This window comes from Nasonia vitripennis, chromosome 2 (genome assembly GCF_009193385.2).
Source record: "Nasonia vitripennis strain AsymCx chromosome 2, Nvit_psr_1.1, whole genome shotgun sequence".
Taxonomy (NCBI): Eukaryota; Metazoa; Arthropoda; class Insecta; order Hymenoptera; family Pteromalidae; genus Nasonia; species Nasonia vitripennis.
The window spans coordinates 5,023,896-5,042,216 of record NC_045758.1 but is presented as its reverse complement, the minus strand read 5'-3'; the positions used below and the strand labels follow the sequence as shown (position 1 = coordinate 5,042,216).

At 35.6% G+C, this 18,321-nt stretch overlaps 3 protein-coding genes and 1 long non-coding RNA gene across 15 annotated transcripts in view; 2 read left to right on the top strand and 2 right to left on the bottom strand.

Annotated features, from left to right (window-relative positions):
- Positions 1 to 9: 9 nt before the first annotated feature.
- LOC100121652 (inner nuclear membrane protein Man1) lies at positions 10 to 6,605 on the bottom strand. Of its 2 annotated transcripts, none has more exons than XM_008211448.4 (12): positions 6,217 to 6,605; positions 5,250 to 5,534; positions 4,409 to 5,157; positions 4,224 to 4,332; positions 3,913 to 4,121; positions 2,875 to 3,092; positions 2,674 to 2,799; positions 2,459 to 2,588; positions 1,654 to 1,927; positions 1,346 to 1,567; positions 1,062 to 1,246; positions 10 to 981 (listed from the first exon to the last, which is right to left on the bottom strand). In XM_008211448.4, exons 2-12 carry the CDS (start codon positions 5,414 to 5,416, stop codon positions 830 to 832), a joined length of 2,541 nt encoding a protein of 846 aa, XP_008209670.1. In that variant the 5' UTR covers positions 5,417 to 5,534; positions 6,217 to 6,605; the 3' UTR covers positions 10 to 829. The 2 variants fall into 2 exon arrangements, with proteins under 2 accessions (XP_008209670.1, XP_031779336.1); XM_031923476.2 differs by lacking the exon at positions 6,217 to 6,605 and adding an exon at positions 5,673 to 6,029 and having other exon boundaries at positions 305 to 981.
- Positions 6,606 to 7,388: 783 nt separating this feature from the next.
- On the top strand, positions 7,389 to 14,294 carry LOC100121637 (AP-3 complex subunit delta-1). Of its 2 annotated transcripts, none has more exons than XM_016981727.2 (14): positions 7,389 to 7,701; positions 8,271 to 8,366; positions 8,455 to 8,583; positions 8,669 to 9,079; positions 9,329 to 9,402; positions 9,929 to 10,372; positions 10,469 to 10,696; positions 10,776 to 10,935; positions 11,019 to 11,201; positions 11,265 to 11,694; positions 11,777 to 12,045; positions 12,124 to 12,687; positions 12,778 to 13,203; positions 13,279 to 14,294. In XM_016981727.2, the coding sequence occupies exons 1-14, from the start codon at positions 7,606 to 7,608 to the stop codon at positions 13,369 to 13,371; spliced, it is 3,603 nt and encodes a 1,200-aa protein (XP_016837216.1). In that variant the 5' UTR covers positions 7,389 to 7,605; the 3' UTR covers positions 13,372 to 14,294. The 2 variants fall into 2 exon arrangements, with proteins under 2 accessions (XP_016837216.1, XP_008209671.2); XM_008211449.3 differs by lacking the exon at positions 9,329 to 9,402 and adding an exon at positions 9,593 to 9,666 and having other exon boundaries at positions 7,394 to 7,701.
- LOC116416166 lies at positions 7,925 to 10,852 on the bottom strand. 2 transcript variants are annotated; one of them, XR_004226700.1, is made up of 4 exons: positions 10,750 to 10,852; positions 8,831 to 8,954; positions 8,434 to 8,604; positions 7,925 to 8,011 (listed from the first exon to the last, which is right to left on the bottom strand). It is a non-coding gene; the product is annotated as an uncharacterized LOC116416166 (long non-coding RNA). The 2 variants fall into 2 exon arrangements; XR_004226699.1 differs by lacking the exon at positions 7,925 to 8,011 and having other exon boundaries at positions 8,189 to 8,604.
- Positions 14,295 to 14,861: 567 nt separating the features above from the next.
- LOC100121616 (transmembrane protein 268) overlaps positions 14,862 to 18,321 on the top strand; it is a 10,370-nt gene continuing 6,910 nt past the window's right edge. For 4 of the 9 annotated variants that reach the window (XR_004226698.2, XM_031923481.2, XM_031923487.2 and 1 more), the window contains exons 1-4: positions 14,862 to 15,199; positions 16,426 to 17,036; positions 17,133 to 17,513; positions 17,931 to 18,098. Coding sequence is in view for 8 of the 9 variants with exons in the window: in XM_031923481.2 (XP_031779341.1) it covers positions 16,437 to 17,036; positions 17,133 to 17,513; positions 17,931 to 18,098 (1,149 nt within the window). In the remaining variant the exon portion in view is untranslated. Of the gene's footprint in view, positions 15,200 to 15,418; positions 15,618 to 15,921; positions 16,351 to 16,425; positions 17,037 to 17,132; positions 17,514 to 17,930; positions 18,099 to 18,321 lie in introns of those variants that run through there. The other 5 variants (XM_032596974.1, XM_032596975.1, XM_031923483.2 and 2 more) reach the window with 4 other exon arrangements.

Genomic DNA, 18,321 nt, shown 5'->3' with positions numbered 1-18,321 from the left:
ACATATTGATTTATTAGAATGAAAATATTGTTTATTATTTATAATATATTTACAGAAATTACTCGTATAAGTCTTACACTTATAAAATGTCATTTATTAAAATTAAGTATGACTTAAGTAGAAGTGCACGAAAATAATTTAAAGTTAATATAATAATAGTAGTAGCAGTAAAAAGATGAATCTAATTATTTTAATATTACAACTTTATTTGTAATAATACATTATAAAAAAATATTGTATTTTCATTTTTAGGCGGTGAATTGAATTATATAAAAGTGGGATTGGTAAAAAAAAGAAAAATCAATTTATACAAAAAGCTAATTATTTTTTTTAGTTATAAGATTATAAAAAATTCGTAAACGCTATTAACGTAAACAATATTTCATGATAACATTTTTACATTCGTTTTTTTTTTACCTTATCCGTATCAATTAATGATTATGAGTCATGTTCGTAAATCTCAGTTAATTTAGCAAAATCTGACAATAATTTCAAATCTTTTTTCTTTTTGTTGATAAAATACGAAGATATATTCTAATATAAATACAAACCTGTTGCATACAAGCTTCGCAGTTAAATTTTTTTTTGTCAGTATATAATAAAACCAAACTAAGTTATTTAAAATTAAGAGAATACAAAAGTGATTACTTTAAAATCATTAAAACATTACCACTTTTTAGCTCAACGAGGCTACAATTATACACAAAAACGAAAGGGTTATTTACGAATTTATATTAGACATTTGACGATGTATTATGTATCTCGCAATGTTTGATATGAAACCAATTATAAAACGTGATAAACAAAAAGAACATTTTTAAGTCTTAAATTAGTTTGCTTCAGAGGAATTTGTCCAGTAGTGAGCCTGCATAGAAAGTCGTTGATTGTTACTTGGCTTCAAAGGAGTCGTAAAATTTACAGCTTCTGGGAAACGTTCGTGGTAACGCTCCAGTCTTAAGTATTTAACAGTAACCAAATGGCCTAAAATGCATCAAACAAAATTACGTTAATACAACTATATAATTCGAAAAGCAAAAAAGATATAAAATAAAGAAAAATACCATCAAACCAGCATCCATGCAAAGCTTTGTATGCTTTACCAGCATCTTCTTGAGACATACATTTCATGTATACGCATCCCTCACGACTGCCACGGTCAACTTTAATATGTAAAATCTTAACGCTTTCACCGCATTTCTCGAGAATGGCATCTTTGACTTTTGTCTCCCAGTCTTCTTCGAATTCGCTAAAAATTAATAATAATAATAAATAATTAGGTTTCCAATAAGTCATAAGTAATGTATTTCGAAAATTTACATTTCTTCACGCGAATTTCGAAACTTACACATCTGGATCAAACATGTGCCTTATTTTGAGGCAAGGGGTAGGAGAGCACGCTGGACTGTTTACAGATCCTTCCATGGTTTCAAATGCGCTTCCTTGCCAAACTTTAGACATTTTTGGAGTAGCACTGGCTCCAGGAGAATTAGGAGCAGTCGAGTTACTGGGCAGCCAGCGCCAAACTTGAAACTCTTCACCAGAGACCAATTGTACCTCCCTTCGAATTCTACAAAATTGCAAGGTATTAAGTATTAAATGTTTTAATTCAAAGTAAACAAATTAAAACAGTTATATTTAAAATATATTATTTACCTTGATTCGTTTTCATCTAAAAATTTGACCGCCTTATCCCATAATCCAGCTAATTTTTTTCTATCTTTTGGTGGTATAAGATTGTCTCTTATATGATTTATTGCTAGATAACTCTCTTGTGTACCACCAGGACTAGTTGTTGCAAAGCTTTGATGATGTAGTTCAAGCATACTTATTATTTCACTGACTAAGTTAAACACTTCTTTTTCGGCATTTTTCTTGTATCGCCAGTATGCAAGCACCAATTTTTGACAACCAATAACAACTAGTGCACCTATAATTAGAAAGTTTATAACCATACATAAATAACTATGAGTATTAATTTTGGTTTCAATAAATTTATCAGAGCTTGTCCAATGATTTAATTATAATGTTTCAAGCAAATTATTATATTTTTGAAATGATTATGATTGACTAAAACTAATGTTAGTTCTTACGTTTTTCAATTTTTTCAAAACTTTAATATATAGAGAATAGTTATACTACTTAACTTACTTGTAATTTTTTGATATTAGAATATATTTACGAAATTGTAACTATTAACTCTTAACAACAAATGAATGTAAAAGTTAATTTATAGTTGTTTTATTCATGTTTTCTTAGTTATCAAAAAATTTTATGATAACGTTAACCTTATCAATTAGCTAAAAACTAATTATTAATTGTAAGCTAATAATGGTACAATACAGAAGCATGCAAAGCTAAAATATCATATAAGTGAGTTATGAGAGTCACATTATTCAAAATGTACTACTTCACGGTGCGTTAGTGACGGAACCAAATATAACGTCAGTCAGACATTTACCAAAAGCAGCTATCAGAAGAGATGTAAATACGGTCAGGATTCGTTTTCTCACAAGACATTGCAAAGGTAAATCTGGTTCAGGTATTAAAACTCCCACTTTCCCATCTATACGTGTCAAAAATACTTTCTCCTGCAACAATAATCACATGTATATTATTTCTATGCAAAATAATGAAATCACAACAATAAGAAATTGCATGGTTTCAAATTATTACCATTGTATCAAGAATTTGGGGCATATCGTTTCCATCAGCAATCTCTATAAGAGACATCCCCCATTTAGGATTTTTGAAAATGAGTAAATGAGCCATGTGTAAACTTTCTTTTACTCTTACTTCTTGCTGTAAATTTTCGTAAACATAAAAAAATAAGATTTATTAAATTGTCTTACAAATGTAAAAATAATAGAAACCCACCGATTCAGTATTTGAAAACATGTTTATGATTTCATTGGTACTCAAGTATGGCGATTCTTTAGCGCTATAACATTCAGCAGCTATAGCTCTTTTCAATAAAACTGGATGAAGTCGCTTGATTAATTGCAATGTATCTTTTACACTTTCTTCAGGCACACAGTTTGATCCAGGTTTATTTTGATCATATGCTACTGGTGAGCATATTGGGATGTCGCTATCTAAAAAAAGGAAAGGATAATAAAAAATAAAAAATAACGCTAATTTCAAAATATATAGTTTATTAGTAAAATAGCATAGGCGATCAAAGCACTGTTCTTTGTAAGTAAGCGGTTAATAGCTTCAAACCTAAAGATGAATCATACGTACTTGGCATATCAGGAATGTTGTTTGATCAGCAAAATTTTCTGCTGTCAGTTTTTCAACATGATCTATTTTAATGCATTTACACTTGATCGCTTATGCTACAGTTACATCAATCTTGACTTAAAGTTTAGTTTTAGAAATGACTTCAAATTTTAATTTTTTGTACTTATTTTAATTGTAAAAACTCAATGAACATTATAAGACTTTACAAGATTACTTTACTATTCAACATTTTTTAAAGTTAGGAATAACCAAAGGGCAAAGTATTACCATTTAAAGAATATAATAATTTTTATTTGATATTATTTTATTAATTTAAACACAGAAAAAGCATAGTAGTCCTATTAGGTTCAGTCATAAAATTGAACCAGTTAAAATACGTTATACATTAGTAAACTAATATATTTTGTTCTTTAGTTTAAAATATATGATAATCTTTCAAATATATAAAATTTGGAAAGATATTCTAATATAAATGAAAATATCGATACACCATAGATAATATTAATTCTAAGATACATATCTCTTTTACATAATATATTAATAAGTTATGTCATCGATTTTTCTGCATGTAAATTATAAAGAATTTACCAATCCTACTTAATAATAAAGTAAGTACAATAATGATTTAAATCAATTAACTAAAACCTGAAAACACCTCAATTGATTACGTACCAGCAGGTAGAAGAGGGAAAGTGTCATTTTTTCCTTCAAGTCCCAAGTAGACAATTGCCAAACCTCCAAAAAATAAGGCCAGCACAATGACAAGAACCATTGAAATAAGATTCTGATTGTTCTTCACTTCTTCTCTAGGAACCGTAGACGACTTGAATACTTTATTGACGTCGCGAGTCTTGTCCAATGAAGATGTGACATAGGTCATACTAAATGAATAATCAATTAGTATTATGTACAAATTTTTGCGTATATAATAAATATCAATGACCAATGGCAATAATTTACAAAGAAAAAGAAAAGAGACAAACCTTGAGCTTGAAGGATAAGTTGGTCTCAGAGGTGAATTAAAGTGACCATTAGAATCGCTATCTTTTGCTTCCGGTGTACTGTTCAACCCCGAGAGACGATACTTTGTTCCTGCAACATTAGATTAGATAAATATAAAGTTATAATTGGTCATTACAATTCAATATAATCAGATAAAAGCAGTTACCTTTCAAACTAGTCTTAGATAGAGAAGGTAAGTTCACAGATGCTTGCACGCTAAGTCTGCGTGTGAACTCAGATAAATACGGTGTATCATAATTGGAAAGAATGTCATCTTTTTTTGTACTATCTTTTGATGATGAGAGCGAATCATTCCTGGCAGAGTCTAAAATAGTACTAGCCTTTGGCAAGTTTACTGAATATCTTTCATTTTTAGAAGTGGGAGTACTTGTACTTGTACTTGTGCGTAAATTAGTATCATGCGACTCTCTTAATGTTCTCCTCCAATTAGTTTCATAAGACTTTGGTGAATTAACATCTGCTGCAGTAAGAGGTGCTCGATCATTATACAATTTGGTGGTGCCAATACCAAATTTGGTAACGGGCGGTGATGATGGTGGTGATGGCGGAACCTCTTCTACTGCATCAGAATCTGAACCTGTTTCTAGGCCATCGTTGTTATCTTTAGATGGTTTGGTGCTTTTGGCAAAGATTTTTTCAGTTCTTGAAGGTGGAGGTGTGTGAATGACTGGTACAACATTATTTACATCCAAATCTTCTGAATCGGCAGCTTGTAAATTTCTAGACATACGCTTCTTTGCTGTGTTTTTAGCTGTAAGCGTAGATAGGATTGGAGCTGTTGCAGGTGGTGGCATAGGATTAGCTAAAGTTTGTCTACGTGTGGTAAGAGGAGCTTTCTTCTTCTTATTCTTAGCACTTGCAGAGGTATCATCATCTGTATCATCACTACTGTACCTAAAAAACGAAAAAATAACAGATAAGTAAATTATAATTAAAATAATTAAACGGCTGAACATCAACCAATTTCATAGTAATGAGTCTTGTACCTTGCAGCCATCGAGTGCCGAGAGCCTGCAGATCCGCGTGATTCCATGAGCGTCTTCAGCTTTTTGACAAGAATTTTTCTGGTTGTCTGAGTAACCGGTCCAACTGGGTACCCATACTCAGAAAGTTTGGTCCGAAGTTCGGAATCACTGAGTGTTTCAACAGACATGCTTACGGCTGTATATCTGGCACAAAGTCTTGCAAGATTACTGAGCCCTAAGCTCAACTAAATCCTTGATCAGTCTTCTCTGTGGCTACAAGCCCTGCAACTATCCTATTTTGTTTGCCTGTTTTACGCAGAAGAGAAAAAAAGTAAATTAGAAATAAACAAAGGGCAGCAATAATCAACGGAAGCGACAGGCTAACAAGTCGATCGAGTCAGCTCATGAATTAAAAAGTAAATACATATATATGCGACATCTAACCTATATGCAGAGAGAGAGAGAGAGATGCGAGACCGTTTTCGTTAATGAATCCCGCAGCACATGCTCGAACGAAAATTTTACCCCCCGCTCATTGACGAATTGGCGGCACCGCAACAACAGCCGCTACCCCTAAGTCCCAGTCAAACGCCGCGGATAAACACAGCGAACGTGAATTCTCGCGTACGCATCAGTACTTAGCATTTCAAAGAAAGGAAAAAGAACGACAAGAGCCGAGGAGTGCGTACACACGCGCGAGACGCCTAACCGCAACGCCTGGCTGGCGCAGTAAACAGCCGCGCGACACGAGCAAATAAACAAACGGCCGCGGGGAGCGTCTGTGGGGGAAAAGCGCGGCCTCTAATGCAAGTGGGTACTCTCGGCCCCGGAACCGGCGTTCCTCGAGCCTCGAACCCGGGCAAAGAAACCGGCCTTGCGAACGCGTATATATAGTCAATACTCGGTCTCTCTCTCTCTCTCTCTCTCTCTCTTGATGCGATACACGGTAATACATAAGGAAAGTGCAGAAACGCAGCGATATACTCACCTCCTCGGTGCCCGCGCCGACGACTCTCTCCCTCTCGGGCAGCACTCTTTCTTCTTATTTTCCTTCTTGGCTGCTCTGCAGCTCTTCTCTCTCTCGCGCCGCCCGCACTGGCGCTGGTCGTTTCTTCGTCCCGCTCTCTCTCTCACTCTCTCTCTCTCTCTCCCCGGTGCGTGATGTCTCTTGTACGTCCTACGCGCGACGACGGCGGCACGCCTGAGAGCAGCTCCCCGCTTATATAGGCGTGCTGTATATATACTTAGTATCTTCTCTTGTCTCTCTTTCTCTCTCGGTTTACAAAGTCGCGAGAATAATCGCGGCGCGCCGCTGCTTACAATACTTCTTGTACCGGGCCGGACGACATCGTATACCGCACCGCACTCGTCGTTTCTTTTTTTTCCTCAACACCAGAGCCGGCGGCGACGACGGCGCGCTGAGCACATAACGGTCGGACGAAAATGATGCAAAATGCGACGGAGCGATTGGTCTGTTCGCTGGAAGCAACAAGGACGGATGGATGCGCCGGGACAAATTTTGTGCAGGACGCGAGAGACGCGACCGCGCGCGAGTTAAGCTGTTCAGCAGCGCCACGTATATATACTTACGCAGAATTTTGAGCTAGCGCGCGCGCGGGTTTACTGACGATATATGCTGGATGCTACAAGTTTACGTGTTTGAATATGTAAATAATGGATTTTGAGCGAATTCGGGCTTGATACTGGAGGGTATTATTTTTTTTTGTTTTGTTTTTTTTTTTTTAAGAAAAAAATTGAGTTTGATACCGCTGGATTCTCTATCTTGTATTTAACGTTTTGTTAAGAAAATTTTGAATCTAGCCGATGCTCGATCGATAAGGAGTTAGTTAAGTATACCCACTGAGGAGTTTGGCAAAACAGACAATTTTTTGCGCTTTATACTCGAGTATAAATTTTATCAACCGAAAAGCAATAAAACATTAAACATACATAAATAATCCTGAATTATTTTCGAGCTACTATTTATCACACTAAAGACCGAAATTCAAAACAATCAGCGCCAATCCCAATCCGCGACAACAATAACAACAATATTCGCGAATCTGGCCAAGCGAACAGACTCGCGGCACCACACGTCGTGGCACGACTATAGGCACACACCTTATCAAAAATCCACCCCGTCAAGATACGAGCGCACACATACCTACTCACTACTGCCGTACCGTACAAAGTACGCTACACGCATATACTTACACTGTGTAGGCGTCTTATCCACGCGAGAGAGAGAGAGAGAGAGAGAGAGAGAGAGAGAGAGAGAGAGCGAGAGCAATGGCAATCTAATTAGGTGACGTTAAGCAGTCTCGGATTTGTTTTTGCTCAGTTATTCGGCAGGAGGCCGTGGGCCTGAAGTCTCGAAATGGCTCTTCGCAAAGTTAAGGGAAATTTCGAGCGGATGTTCGACAAGAACCTCACGGATCTTGTCCGCGGCATCAGGAACAACAAGGAGAACGAGGTAAACTCATTTATCGTGCTCGAGAGAGGTTAAAGTTTAGCAGCTCGACTTTTTCCCAGCTTTTTGACACCACTTTATGCACTTGTCGTCTTTGACTTTTTTCGATCGGTGTTCCGCTTCGTTTTTTGCCGAGACGTTCGATTTTTTTCGCATTATCGCCGGCCTCCTCTTGCCCTCTTTCATACAACATATTTTTTGAACAATCTTTGCCTGCGGTTTCGATGCTTTCACGAAAATGCTGGACAGTTAAAAATACTTTCTCGGGACTGTCGTGGATTTACGTTTGAGAGAGAGAGGTTTTTTTATCCATCTTGCACAGTCACGAATTATTTGATTGAATTACATGTTGTATAGCAAAGCCTTAGAAATTGAGAATGAGCAAGATGTTTGACTATTTTTATTTTGGAGCACATTTTTCATTTAAAGGTCATGCGAAGAATTTTTCATTGATGGTGGTTTCAATGCATTTTAAGAAAAAATGTGATGATACTTTGGCAATGTGTACTTTTATTGAAAAACTTGTGTCTTTGTGCATTGATTATTGAATTAATTGATGTTTTAATTTTTAGGCAAAATATATAGCACAATGTATGGAAGAAATCAAACTAGAACTGAGACAAGACAATACTGCAGTCAAAGCAAATGCAGTTGCAAAGCTCACATATGTATGTATTGCAGATCCATGTTTTCTTTATTCATGAGATTAGTACTCAATCAGATATGCTTATGTACCTTGTACTCTCTAATTTGTAGTTGCAAATGCTTGGCTATGACATCAGCTGGGCTGGATTCAATATCATAGAAGTCATGTCATCTTCAAAATTCACTTTCAAGAGGATTGGATACTTGGCTGCTAGTCAAAGCTTTCACTTGGAATCTGAGGTATATATTTACTTTGAATGACTGCAAATCACATAATTGATTACATTTAAAAATTTTTTATGAAATCTTTGTTTAAAATTTGCAGTTGCTGATGTTAACAACCAATATGATACGCAAAGATCTAAACAGTTCTAATCAATATGATGCTGGTCTAGCTTTAAGTGGTTTATCATGTTTTGTTAATCAAGATCTAGCTAGAGATTTGGTTAATGATATAATGACTTTATTAACGTCAACAAAACCTTACTTGCGAAAGAAGGCAGTTTTGATGATGTACAAAGTGTTCCTTAGATTCCCAGAGGCACTAAGGCCAGCATTTCCTAGATTAAAGGAAAAGCTGGAAGATCCAGATAGTGGAGTGCAATCTGCAGCTGTCAATGTGGTTTGTGAATTAGCTAGGAAAAATCCAAAAAACTACTTGAGTTTAGCACCAGTGTTTTTTAAATTAATGACCACGTCCACGAATAATTGGATGCTCATCAAAATCATCAAATTGGTGAGATTTTCATGTTGCTTATGCTAATGCATACTACATATTTTTTGAACTTACAAGGAAAACAAATGATTCTTTTTCTTATTTTTAACATCACATACAGGCCTCTTTTTGAATAATTTAAAATTTAATTTTATATACTCTTTCTTTACTTTTATAATTTAGTCAATCAAAAATTGGCCTTCATTCTGTTAATTATTATTTATTGAATAGGCTGAGTAAAACGTTTTTTTCTCCTTTTTGCGTGCTCAGTTCTCAACAATAACGCTGATCGAGCCAAAAATGGGCCGGCGATTGACTCAGCCCCTAATTGACCTGATATCAAGGTTTTAGCGATGATTGATATAATTTATGATAGTAGTGACGTTATTTATCTGGTTTTAGTAACTTATACAATAGCTATATTTAATAAAAAATGCTATTTCTTTGTTGCCCTTACAAATCAAAGGATAATTACTGTAATGTAAATATTATTACTTGCTAGTTTTAGCTCAGACTATTTTTTAACATTTACAGTTTGGCGCCTTGACACCTCTAGAACCTAGGCTTGGCAAAAAATTGATAGAACCGCTAACAAATTTAATACACAGGTATTTCACATATGCAAACTTTATTTATTTTTAAATTATTTTTAAAAACACAAATATGCTTTAATTCTAACTACATATTGCTTATATAATGTAGTATTCAAACATATATTTCATGCTCTTTATATGTTAGAAAAACTAAAATATACTTATTAGTTGATAATGCAAATGTAGCAGAATTTTAAATTTGATGGAATTTAATGATTTTATCAAACATGTTATTTATATTAAATTTATTAATGCCATTTATGTTACACCAATTTAGCACATCAGCTATGTCTTTACTCTATGAATGCATCAATACAGTCATAGCGGTATTAATTTCAATATCGTCAGGTATGCCAAATCATTCTGACTCAATTCAATTATGTGTACAAAAATTAAGGATACTCATTGAGGATTCGGATCAAAATCTTAAATATCTTGGATTACTGGCAATGTCTAAAATTTTAAAAACTCATCCAAAAAGTGTACAGGCACATAAGGATCTGATAATGCAATGTCTTGATGATAAAGATGAAAGTATAAGGCTACGAGCATTAGATTTACTCTATGGTATGGTGTCTAAGAAGAATTTAATTGAGATTGTTAGGAAATTAATGGTACACATGGACAAAGCTGAAGGTACAACTTACAGAGACGAGTTGCTATCGAAGATTATTCAAATATGCTCTCAAAATAGTTATCAATTCATTACTTGTTTCGAATGGTAATAAACAATTACGGTTTATTTAAACATAAAAATGTATTTGATATTGGATTTAAAAGTCATAACTAAATGTCAAAATTATATTATTCTCCACAGGTACATATCGGTTCTTGTTGAATTAACGCGAATGGAAGGAACTAAGCATGGCCAATTGATAGCAACACAATTATTAGATGTCGCGATTCGTGTACAGGCTATAAGAAAATATGCGGTGCAACAGTGTGCAATACTACTTGAAAATGCATGTCTTCTAACAGGTCAGCCAAGAGCAACAATGTCTGAGGTGCTTTATGCAGCAGCATGGATATGTGGTGAATTCTCCAGGTGTGTAATTCGCTTGTGATTGTTTTTTTTTATATTCGAAATATTTCTTATACCTTAATGAATCATATTTTGCTTCTAGTGAGTTGGAAGATCCAATGGCAACATTGCAATCCATGCTTAAACCACAGGTGTCAAGTTTGCCTGGTCATATACAAGCTGTTTACGTCCATAATATTTTAAAATTAATAACTGCTATTTTAATTAAACACGATGAGACTGATGAAGATGTGATGCAGCAGGTATTATATTTTTTATCTATTTTCGTAGCCGCGATATACTTAATGCTTTAAGAATGAAATCATGATTTTTATTTAATTTACAGATTGCTAACCTAAAAGAAAAATTATTGATGTTTGTATGTAGTAGTGATTTAGAAGTTCAAGAAAGATCAAGTTCTGCTATAGCTTTACTCGAATGCTTGATTGAGAATCCAAGCTTAGCTAAAGAAATATCTGAGGCTTTTGTTGGGGAATTGAATCCCGTTGCTCCGAAAGCTCAAAGAAAGGTAAGATTTATTTAAACAAAAATAACATTAAATTATTCACAATTAAATATACATAATTTACAGGTGCCAATACCAGAAGATTTGGATCTTGATGCATGGATCAATGATCCTCCTTCTGAAAGTTCAGATTCCGAAGATATGGATATGAACGATATTTTCATTAAAACCGAAAAATTTAACGATAATTATAACAAGCGTCCATCATATGAACCTACCGCGGAAGAGTTAGAAATAAGACGTGAAGCAAGAAAATTAGAACAACAAAATAATCCACATTACTTGAAAAACTCTACAGTTCCAAATAAGAAAATTTCATTTTACGATAAACCTGGTAATGATGAAGACTTTGAAAACATTCCCATCACCCAATTGGATATTCCGATATCGTTAAAAGTGACAAATCCCATCAATAAATATTACGATATGAATCGAGTCGACGAATCAGATAGAAAGCGTCACAAAAAGACGAGCAAGAAGAAGAAATCTAAGAAGAGTAAATATTCTTTTTATAAGGTTTTTAATAACATAATAATTAAACATAGTTTATTAAAATTTAATTTTATATTTCTTTGTAGACAAAAAATCGAGTAGTTCCGAGGACGATGACGACTCGTATCCGATTCAGCTTGTAAATAAAGGAATCGGCGAATTGCCACCGGGAGCTGCTCTAAGTGATAGCGACAATGACGACACGAAAGATGTTAATGATCCTCATCGAGCTCTAAATATTGATCTTGATATGCCTCTACGAGAGGACGAACGTTTACCTACAGTACAGCATCGATTACCGGATGTCCATATAATTCAAGATACTCCTAATAAGACTGTTAAAAAATCAGAAAAAGTAAGTGATTTTCTAATTGGGTAAATCGATTTGTAATTTTAATTTTTATTAAACTATTTGATTTTGTTCAATATTCAGAGTCACAAAAAACAAAAGAAAAAAAGTAGCACTAAGGAACGCAAGAACAAAAGCGAATCGAAAAGTAATCAAGATGTTGATTTACTGAAAGTTGTTGAGTCAGAAGACGAAGAAAAAACGGAAAAACCTGTTGTAGAAGAGAAAACCGTCGAAAGCAAAAAATCCAAACGCAAGAAAGTAAAGAATACAAGCCAAGAGAAAGAGGATAACGCAAACTATGAAAAAATCGGTAAGAAGTTAAAAAAAGGCAAGAGTAAGAAAAATAAGGGAAACCAAGATTACGAAGAAACTGCCGGAATTTCCACACCCTCTAAAGAAATTTTGCCAAGTAGAGAACTCAACTTTGATACCACTGAAACTAATGTTTGTAATCAACCACCACCAGCTTCTTGTAAAGAGTTGGCTCAAGATAAGACTGTAATAGTGCTTTATGAAATCAAACAATTAGAGCACGACACGAGTAAAATAATTTTATTAATTTCGTTTATAAATAAATCGGACAGAATAGTAAAGGAATTGGTTTTTAACGTTATGGATAGTGCAGCTTTAAAACTAGAACGAAGGGTATGCTATACTTTTAATTTTAAATCATGATCAGAAAATAATTCTTATATTTTTAATTTATAATTTATGAATGATAAATTCCCCTTACAGCTAAAAGATGAAGATGGAGTTAAAATGAATTTCCAACTACTACCTTCAAGTTCTAGTGAAGCACATGTTGGAATTTTAGTGTCCGATGTAACTTTTGCCCAGAAGCTTCGGGGTACTTTAACGTACATGGTACAGGGCTCTAACGACACAATTCACGAAAAACTGGATTTCACTTTACGTTTACCATGCAGCAGTTTTATCGTTGGTCGGATTTCGCATAACGACATCCTTACCGAGTTATTAAAAAGTGGTCAACTTTTACACAAGTTGAGAAACGAAGTCACAGCTTGCAAAGATTTCGAAGGCGTTTTGAAGAACATTTGCGCTGGATGCAATCTCACATTAGTTGAACACATAGATGACACGGCTTCATTGTATGGACAATCCCTTAAGGGACACCATGTCTGCCTTTTAATAAAACAAAATGTAAGTGTATAGATAAGATTTTTTATTGAGAATTTGACAATATTCACCGTAATCTTTTATTGATTTTTTTTACAGTCGACAACAAATACACTGGTGATTGAGGGTAAAAGTGATAATAATTCACTACTTTCTGAAATTCTGAATGAAATAACAAAAATGTTAACATGAGGATAATAAGAAAGTAGATGTTTGTTATGGTTTATTATATACAAAGTCTTAATATGGAAAACAACTAACATCGGGCATATTTTTGCTGTAGAATAAACAACTTTTTTAATATATATATTATAAATATACATATACTGATGACCATTGAACTGATGTGAGGAAACATGTAAAATACGGTGTTAAACTGTAGACGATATTTTTTCGTCGTCATAAGAAAGTATTTCTTTGCGATATGTCCTTATTCAAAAGTTCCATTCCATTAACATAAATACGCCTGATGGTCAATACTGTGCATATATTATTTGTTAAATACGTAATAACGTTTGTGGGCTCCTGCAATTACAAGAAACTTTTGCAAGAATGAGTTTCATAAAAAATCTTTCGAAAACGGATATGTGAAAAAGAACACGATTGAATTGTTACCGAGAAAGCAGATGGTTATTGAAAGAGAGACAATGGATTAATGAACAAATAAATTTTTATTGAATATGTGCTGTGCAGTATTCGTAATTATTTGTTGCGAAAAATGTGAAAAATAATATTTGCTTTACGTCTGACACGTCGGATGCCAACGTGATGAGATTTATTTTTTGTAATTTGTATTTATTGGGTATGATTCCGTAGGAATTTCATTTTGTTAAATAAATAATTAACAAGTTAAACATTTCAACGAATTTCTTATAAGTTGCTTTAATAATCTTAGTTTAAGTTTTTAGTCGATTTTAATCGATACGTTTAACTCTTTATTTTAATTGACAAAAAGATTTTATTGATTTATTGCATGTATAAACTCATTAATATGTATCCGCATAATATAGAAATATGTTTATTGTGATGAAATTATGAATTTCGTTACAAAAGGCCAATACTATTTTTTAAATAATTATGAAAGGAACAATGAAAATAAAATTAAAATATCGAAACATGATGTGCACAATTGATTTATATTACCCGCATTAAACTATTAATGATTAAGCACCGATGATATAATATAATTATAGTGGCATTTGGCGCGCTTGAAAGCTTATAATATACTTACGCGGGAAAGTTGTGTATCACTTGAATTTATGCAAATTCTATCGGTTCATCAGCACGAGCGCTGCTATTTATCTCGCAGTGAAGAAATATCTTCGCGTCTACTGGAATTCGAATAGTGTGCAGATCTTGACCGATTCATTCGATACATTCTTGATAATAATTTTCATGTTTAACTATATTATGATCCGTTCGACTTTTAATTCGATCGACGGCTGATGCAGGCAACTATAATTCAATTCAATACATAGCGCACCGCCTCTCATATTTCATTGCAAGTTGTTTAAAAATCTCTAACCAGAGAAAAACCACAGCCAACTAATCTCATATGTTAATACCTATAGGTACACAATTCCAAGTACACACACACACACACACACACACACATATATATATATATATATATATATATATATATATCGCGTGCGAGCATAGTACGTGCTCCAAAATGGAAAAAGAAGCGAGCCCGGGCGCGGAGACGCGCCACCGCCGTCGTCGCGCAGGTACACTCGCGTAACTAGGTATATATACGCGTGTATGTATATATAGGTATACGTCTATGCCTATATATACTCACCTCTTCCTCCTACTCGCCTCGCGCGAGCAGGTAAGAGAAAGAGAGGAGTATAGAGCGGCGGGGCGTTATCCACGACTCCTCCCTGCCCCATCGCTAGGTGTATAGACAGGCACTGGCTGCTCGCGTATGTGCACCGCCGCTTCGACGCCGCGCGACATCGCCCTGCAGAATCTGAACACGCTGTCATGAGAGACGGCCGACCGCGAGCCAACGCAGGTGAGTTCAACCGTTTCATATCCTCCAACTATCCGCGCACTTTGTGTCCCTTATGGCTGTGTATAAGTGTATCTAGTATATCTATAGTGTTTATATTTCACCTGAAGACGTGTGTGTACGTGCCTGTAACGCGAGGAACACACCTTGGTATCGCGCGTGCCTGGCCACTTTCCACATACGGCGAAATATTAATGATTTTGTTTTAGGTGCAGCTATCCGATAAAAGCTCGTGATCGGCGCGCGGGGAGGCCTTGTGTTTGTTTTCCGAATGCCCCGATAACGTGCGCGCTAATTTTTCCTTCGACGCATATACCTATACCGATGTTACCATGCGCATACCAGGTATATCTACCTATATTTAATAATGTGTCGTATATTATCGTGAGATATTCAGAGATCGGCGCTGCTCGTTTAAGTCGTAAGTATATGCACGCACACACCTGCGAGAGAGGTTGACGATCGGAGAGCGAGGAAAAAGTGCGTCGGTGGAAAGGAAGCGCCGGCCTTTTTATATATTGAGTATGCGAGATCTACTCTCTCACGCGCATCGGATGCATCATCGTCGACTCGTCGAGTCTCCTCGAGTACACGTAGGCGTGCGTGGAGATTTCTCTTCTCCAATACTTCCTTCTTTCTGGCTTCGCGTTCTACTCGTCGTGTTATTGCTCGTGATTCGATCAATGAGACTACATACGTGGTTATTGACTCTCTTGGCGCGTAGTCGCGACTCGCGCGATTCTATACGCATAACTCGCGTCTGCAGCTGTGTGTGCATGTCGTCGCTATATACTATCCTATTAGCTCTGGTTTCTTGCTTGATTGAGACAGCTGTCTTGAAGCTCTACTAGTATGCGGAGAACTTGCCACTGGGAGCAGGCTTACTCTTTCTCTCTCTTTCTGTCTCTGCCCTTTTTGGAGACGGTCCTAGTACTGGAAGCGTTTGCGATTGATTGATTTTTGTGTGGACGCTAATACTCAAGTGTGTGCCTTCCGTCTCACACTGTCCCACTGTGTTGGCACAGCTCTAATTTTAGCCTTGTTTACTTTTGCATACAGGATGATAGGTTGAGTTGCTGAAATTACACCCAACCAGTTGTTTATTGATTTATGTCTTATTCTGCAATTGCAAGAGTCCATATTTCATTTTCAGTGTAATATCTTCAATTTTAATTATCCTGCTTGACTACGTAACAACTAATTGAAAACTTATTGATTGGTTGTTCCAGAGGTGTAAACCATGAGCTTGCCAACGACAGAAGATACCACTGACCATGCAGCTGCCATTCCACCACCCGGTGTACAAACTAAAGAATGGGTGAAGTTCGAGGAGGAAGCAACCCCTGGTGCTTCCTCTACCCCAAAGAAAGCTGATCATGGAGAAAACAAGCCAGAAACAAACATTCCAGCTCTCATCAAACCAGACTCTGTGACAGTAAATGTCAGTAAAATCAACAAATCCTTGGATCCAGGAGAGCGAGAGCACAAGAAGAATGACAATTACAGTGGAGCTGTTATTGCAACCAATTCTGTTCAAATCAATTTAGATCGCTCTGGGATGAATCGTTCAGTGACAAATGAAATCCCAGAGCATAACCTGCAGCCCTCTGCAGCAGGTGTTTTTAATCCAAAAAGTGCCTCCTTGAAAACTATAGATTTGCGCGATGCCTCCAATGGCAGAAATGTCATAAGTACCCCTATTGGTAATATTAGGCAAGGCTTTGCCAATGGCGATACTATTGTTACTCTTTTACCGGTAAACACTAAGTGGCCTTGGATAACTCCAGCTAGGTTTCGTCCAGAACTAGTACCTGAAGAATTGATGGCACAAGGTCTAACGGTGAGTACTTTTGATTTCTCATTTCAAATTTGCTTGTGTTTTATTTTTAAAGAATAAACTCATGTCAAATAAATTTTTTTCCTGTTTGTCCTGCAGCTGACAGTTGAAGATTATGTGCACATAATGGAGCTTCTTGTAAACGACGTTCGATTCAACATGTACAATATTTGTTACAAGAGGATCCTTGTAGTATGGATATTCACCGCATTCGTGGTCTTATTAGGATTACTGTTCTCTGGAGTAACTGGACTTACATTATTTGGTCTAGGAGTCATGTGGCTGGTCCTAAATGCTGCTGCCATATTTTTATGCATGTTCATAAAAATCAAATTAAATCACAACCTTGAGAAGTGCATGGCTCAAGTCAATAAGCATCTACTTCGGCATAAAATTATTCTCGGCCTTGATGACAGAGGAAAGATATCATGTCACAAAGTCAATTTATGCTTCATATATTTTGACACCACTGACTGCATCGTAAGTAACAGTGATACATATTTTTTAATTGTAAAATACTTCAACATTTAGTAGGAAGAATCAACTATGTCTATGAATTGTTCCTTGAAAACTGGTTTAGATGTTATCAGAAAACTTTTATACCGTTCAAAATGATCTCATCATTCGCGTCATTTTACCAGCTACCGTTCCGCGCACTGTATATGATATGCGTCAGTGATATACAACTAATTCTCGCTATACAATCGTGACACTTATTCCTGCGATAAGTTTTATAATAGTCAGTTTGAGTAACCGAAAGATAACACATTTGGTTAACATCAAAACATGTACGATATATTTAGAAAGTTGAACAACAAACTAGTTTAAAACTAGCTATGGTAAGCGAATTATCGTATTTTCTAAATTTGATTTCCAAACACTGTGTGTGTTTTGCAGAAAAAATTACAAGAGGTAATTGAGCGTGAGGAGCGGGAAGGAAGAGTAATCAGTAACGACGAGAGCTCGAGATCGCGACGTCAGCGTGAGCTGCAGCAGCGCATGGACATTGATGACAGTGACATCGTCATTCAAGGCGCTACCACTACGCGAGTGTCGCGTAAACAGGTTTGTGAATTACTTACATAAAGCTTCATTGCATTATTTAAATCGCTTTTGTCCCGTACTAATCGTCAGCGCTAGACTGCCATTTTTCTGCATGCACTTTCGTCCAGTAAATATATATAAATAGCCGTTATCAGATAGAGTGTATAATTACATTTTACTTTTCAAAGTTACGCACACGTTTCGAGAAATCAAGTTCTGTAGTTGATTATTATTTTTTTTTTTT

Coding starts and splice junctions, on each gene's coding strand:
- LOC100121652 (XM_008211448.4), bottom strand. CDS start 5,416: ATGTCTGTTGAAACACTCAGTGATTCCGAACTTCGGACCAAACTTTCT. Junction 4,122..4,223: donor ACTTATCCTTCAAGCTCAAG/GTTTGTCTCTTT, acceptor TTATTCATTTAG/TATGACCTATGTCACATCTT. Junction 1,928..2,458: donor TCTTCTGATAGCTGCTTTTG/GTAAATGTCTGA, acceptor TTCTAATTATAG/GTGCACTAGTTGTTATTGGT.
- LOC100121637 (XM_016981727.2), top strand. CDS start 7,606: ATGGCTCTTCGCAAAGTTAAGGGAAATTTCGAGCGGATGTTCGACAAG. Junction 8,584..8,668: donor GCTTTCACTTGGAATCTGAG/GTATATATTTAC, acceptor TAAAATTTGCAG/TTGCTGATGTTAACAACCAA. Junction 10,697..10,775: donor ATATGTGGTGAATTCTCCAG/GTGTGTAATTCG, acceptor TTTTGCTTCTAG/TGAGTTGGAAGATCCAATGG.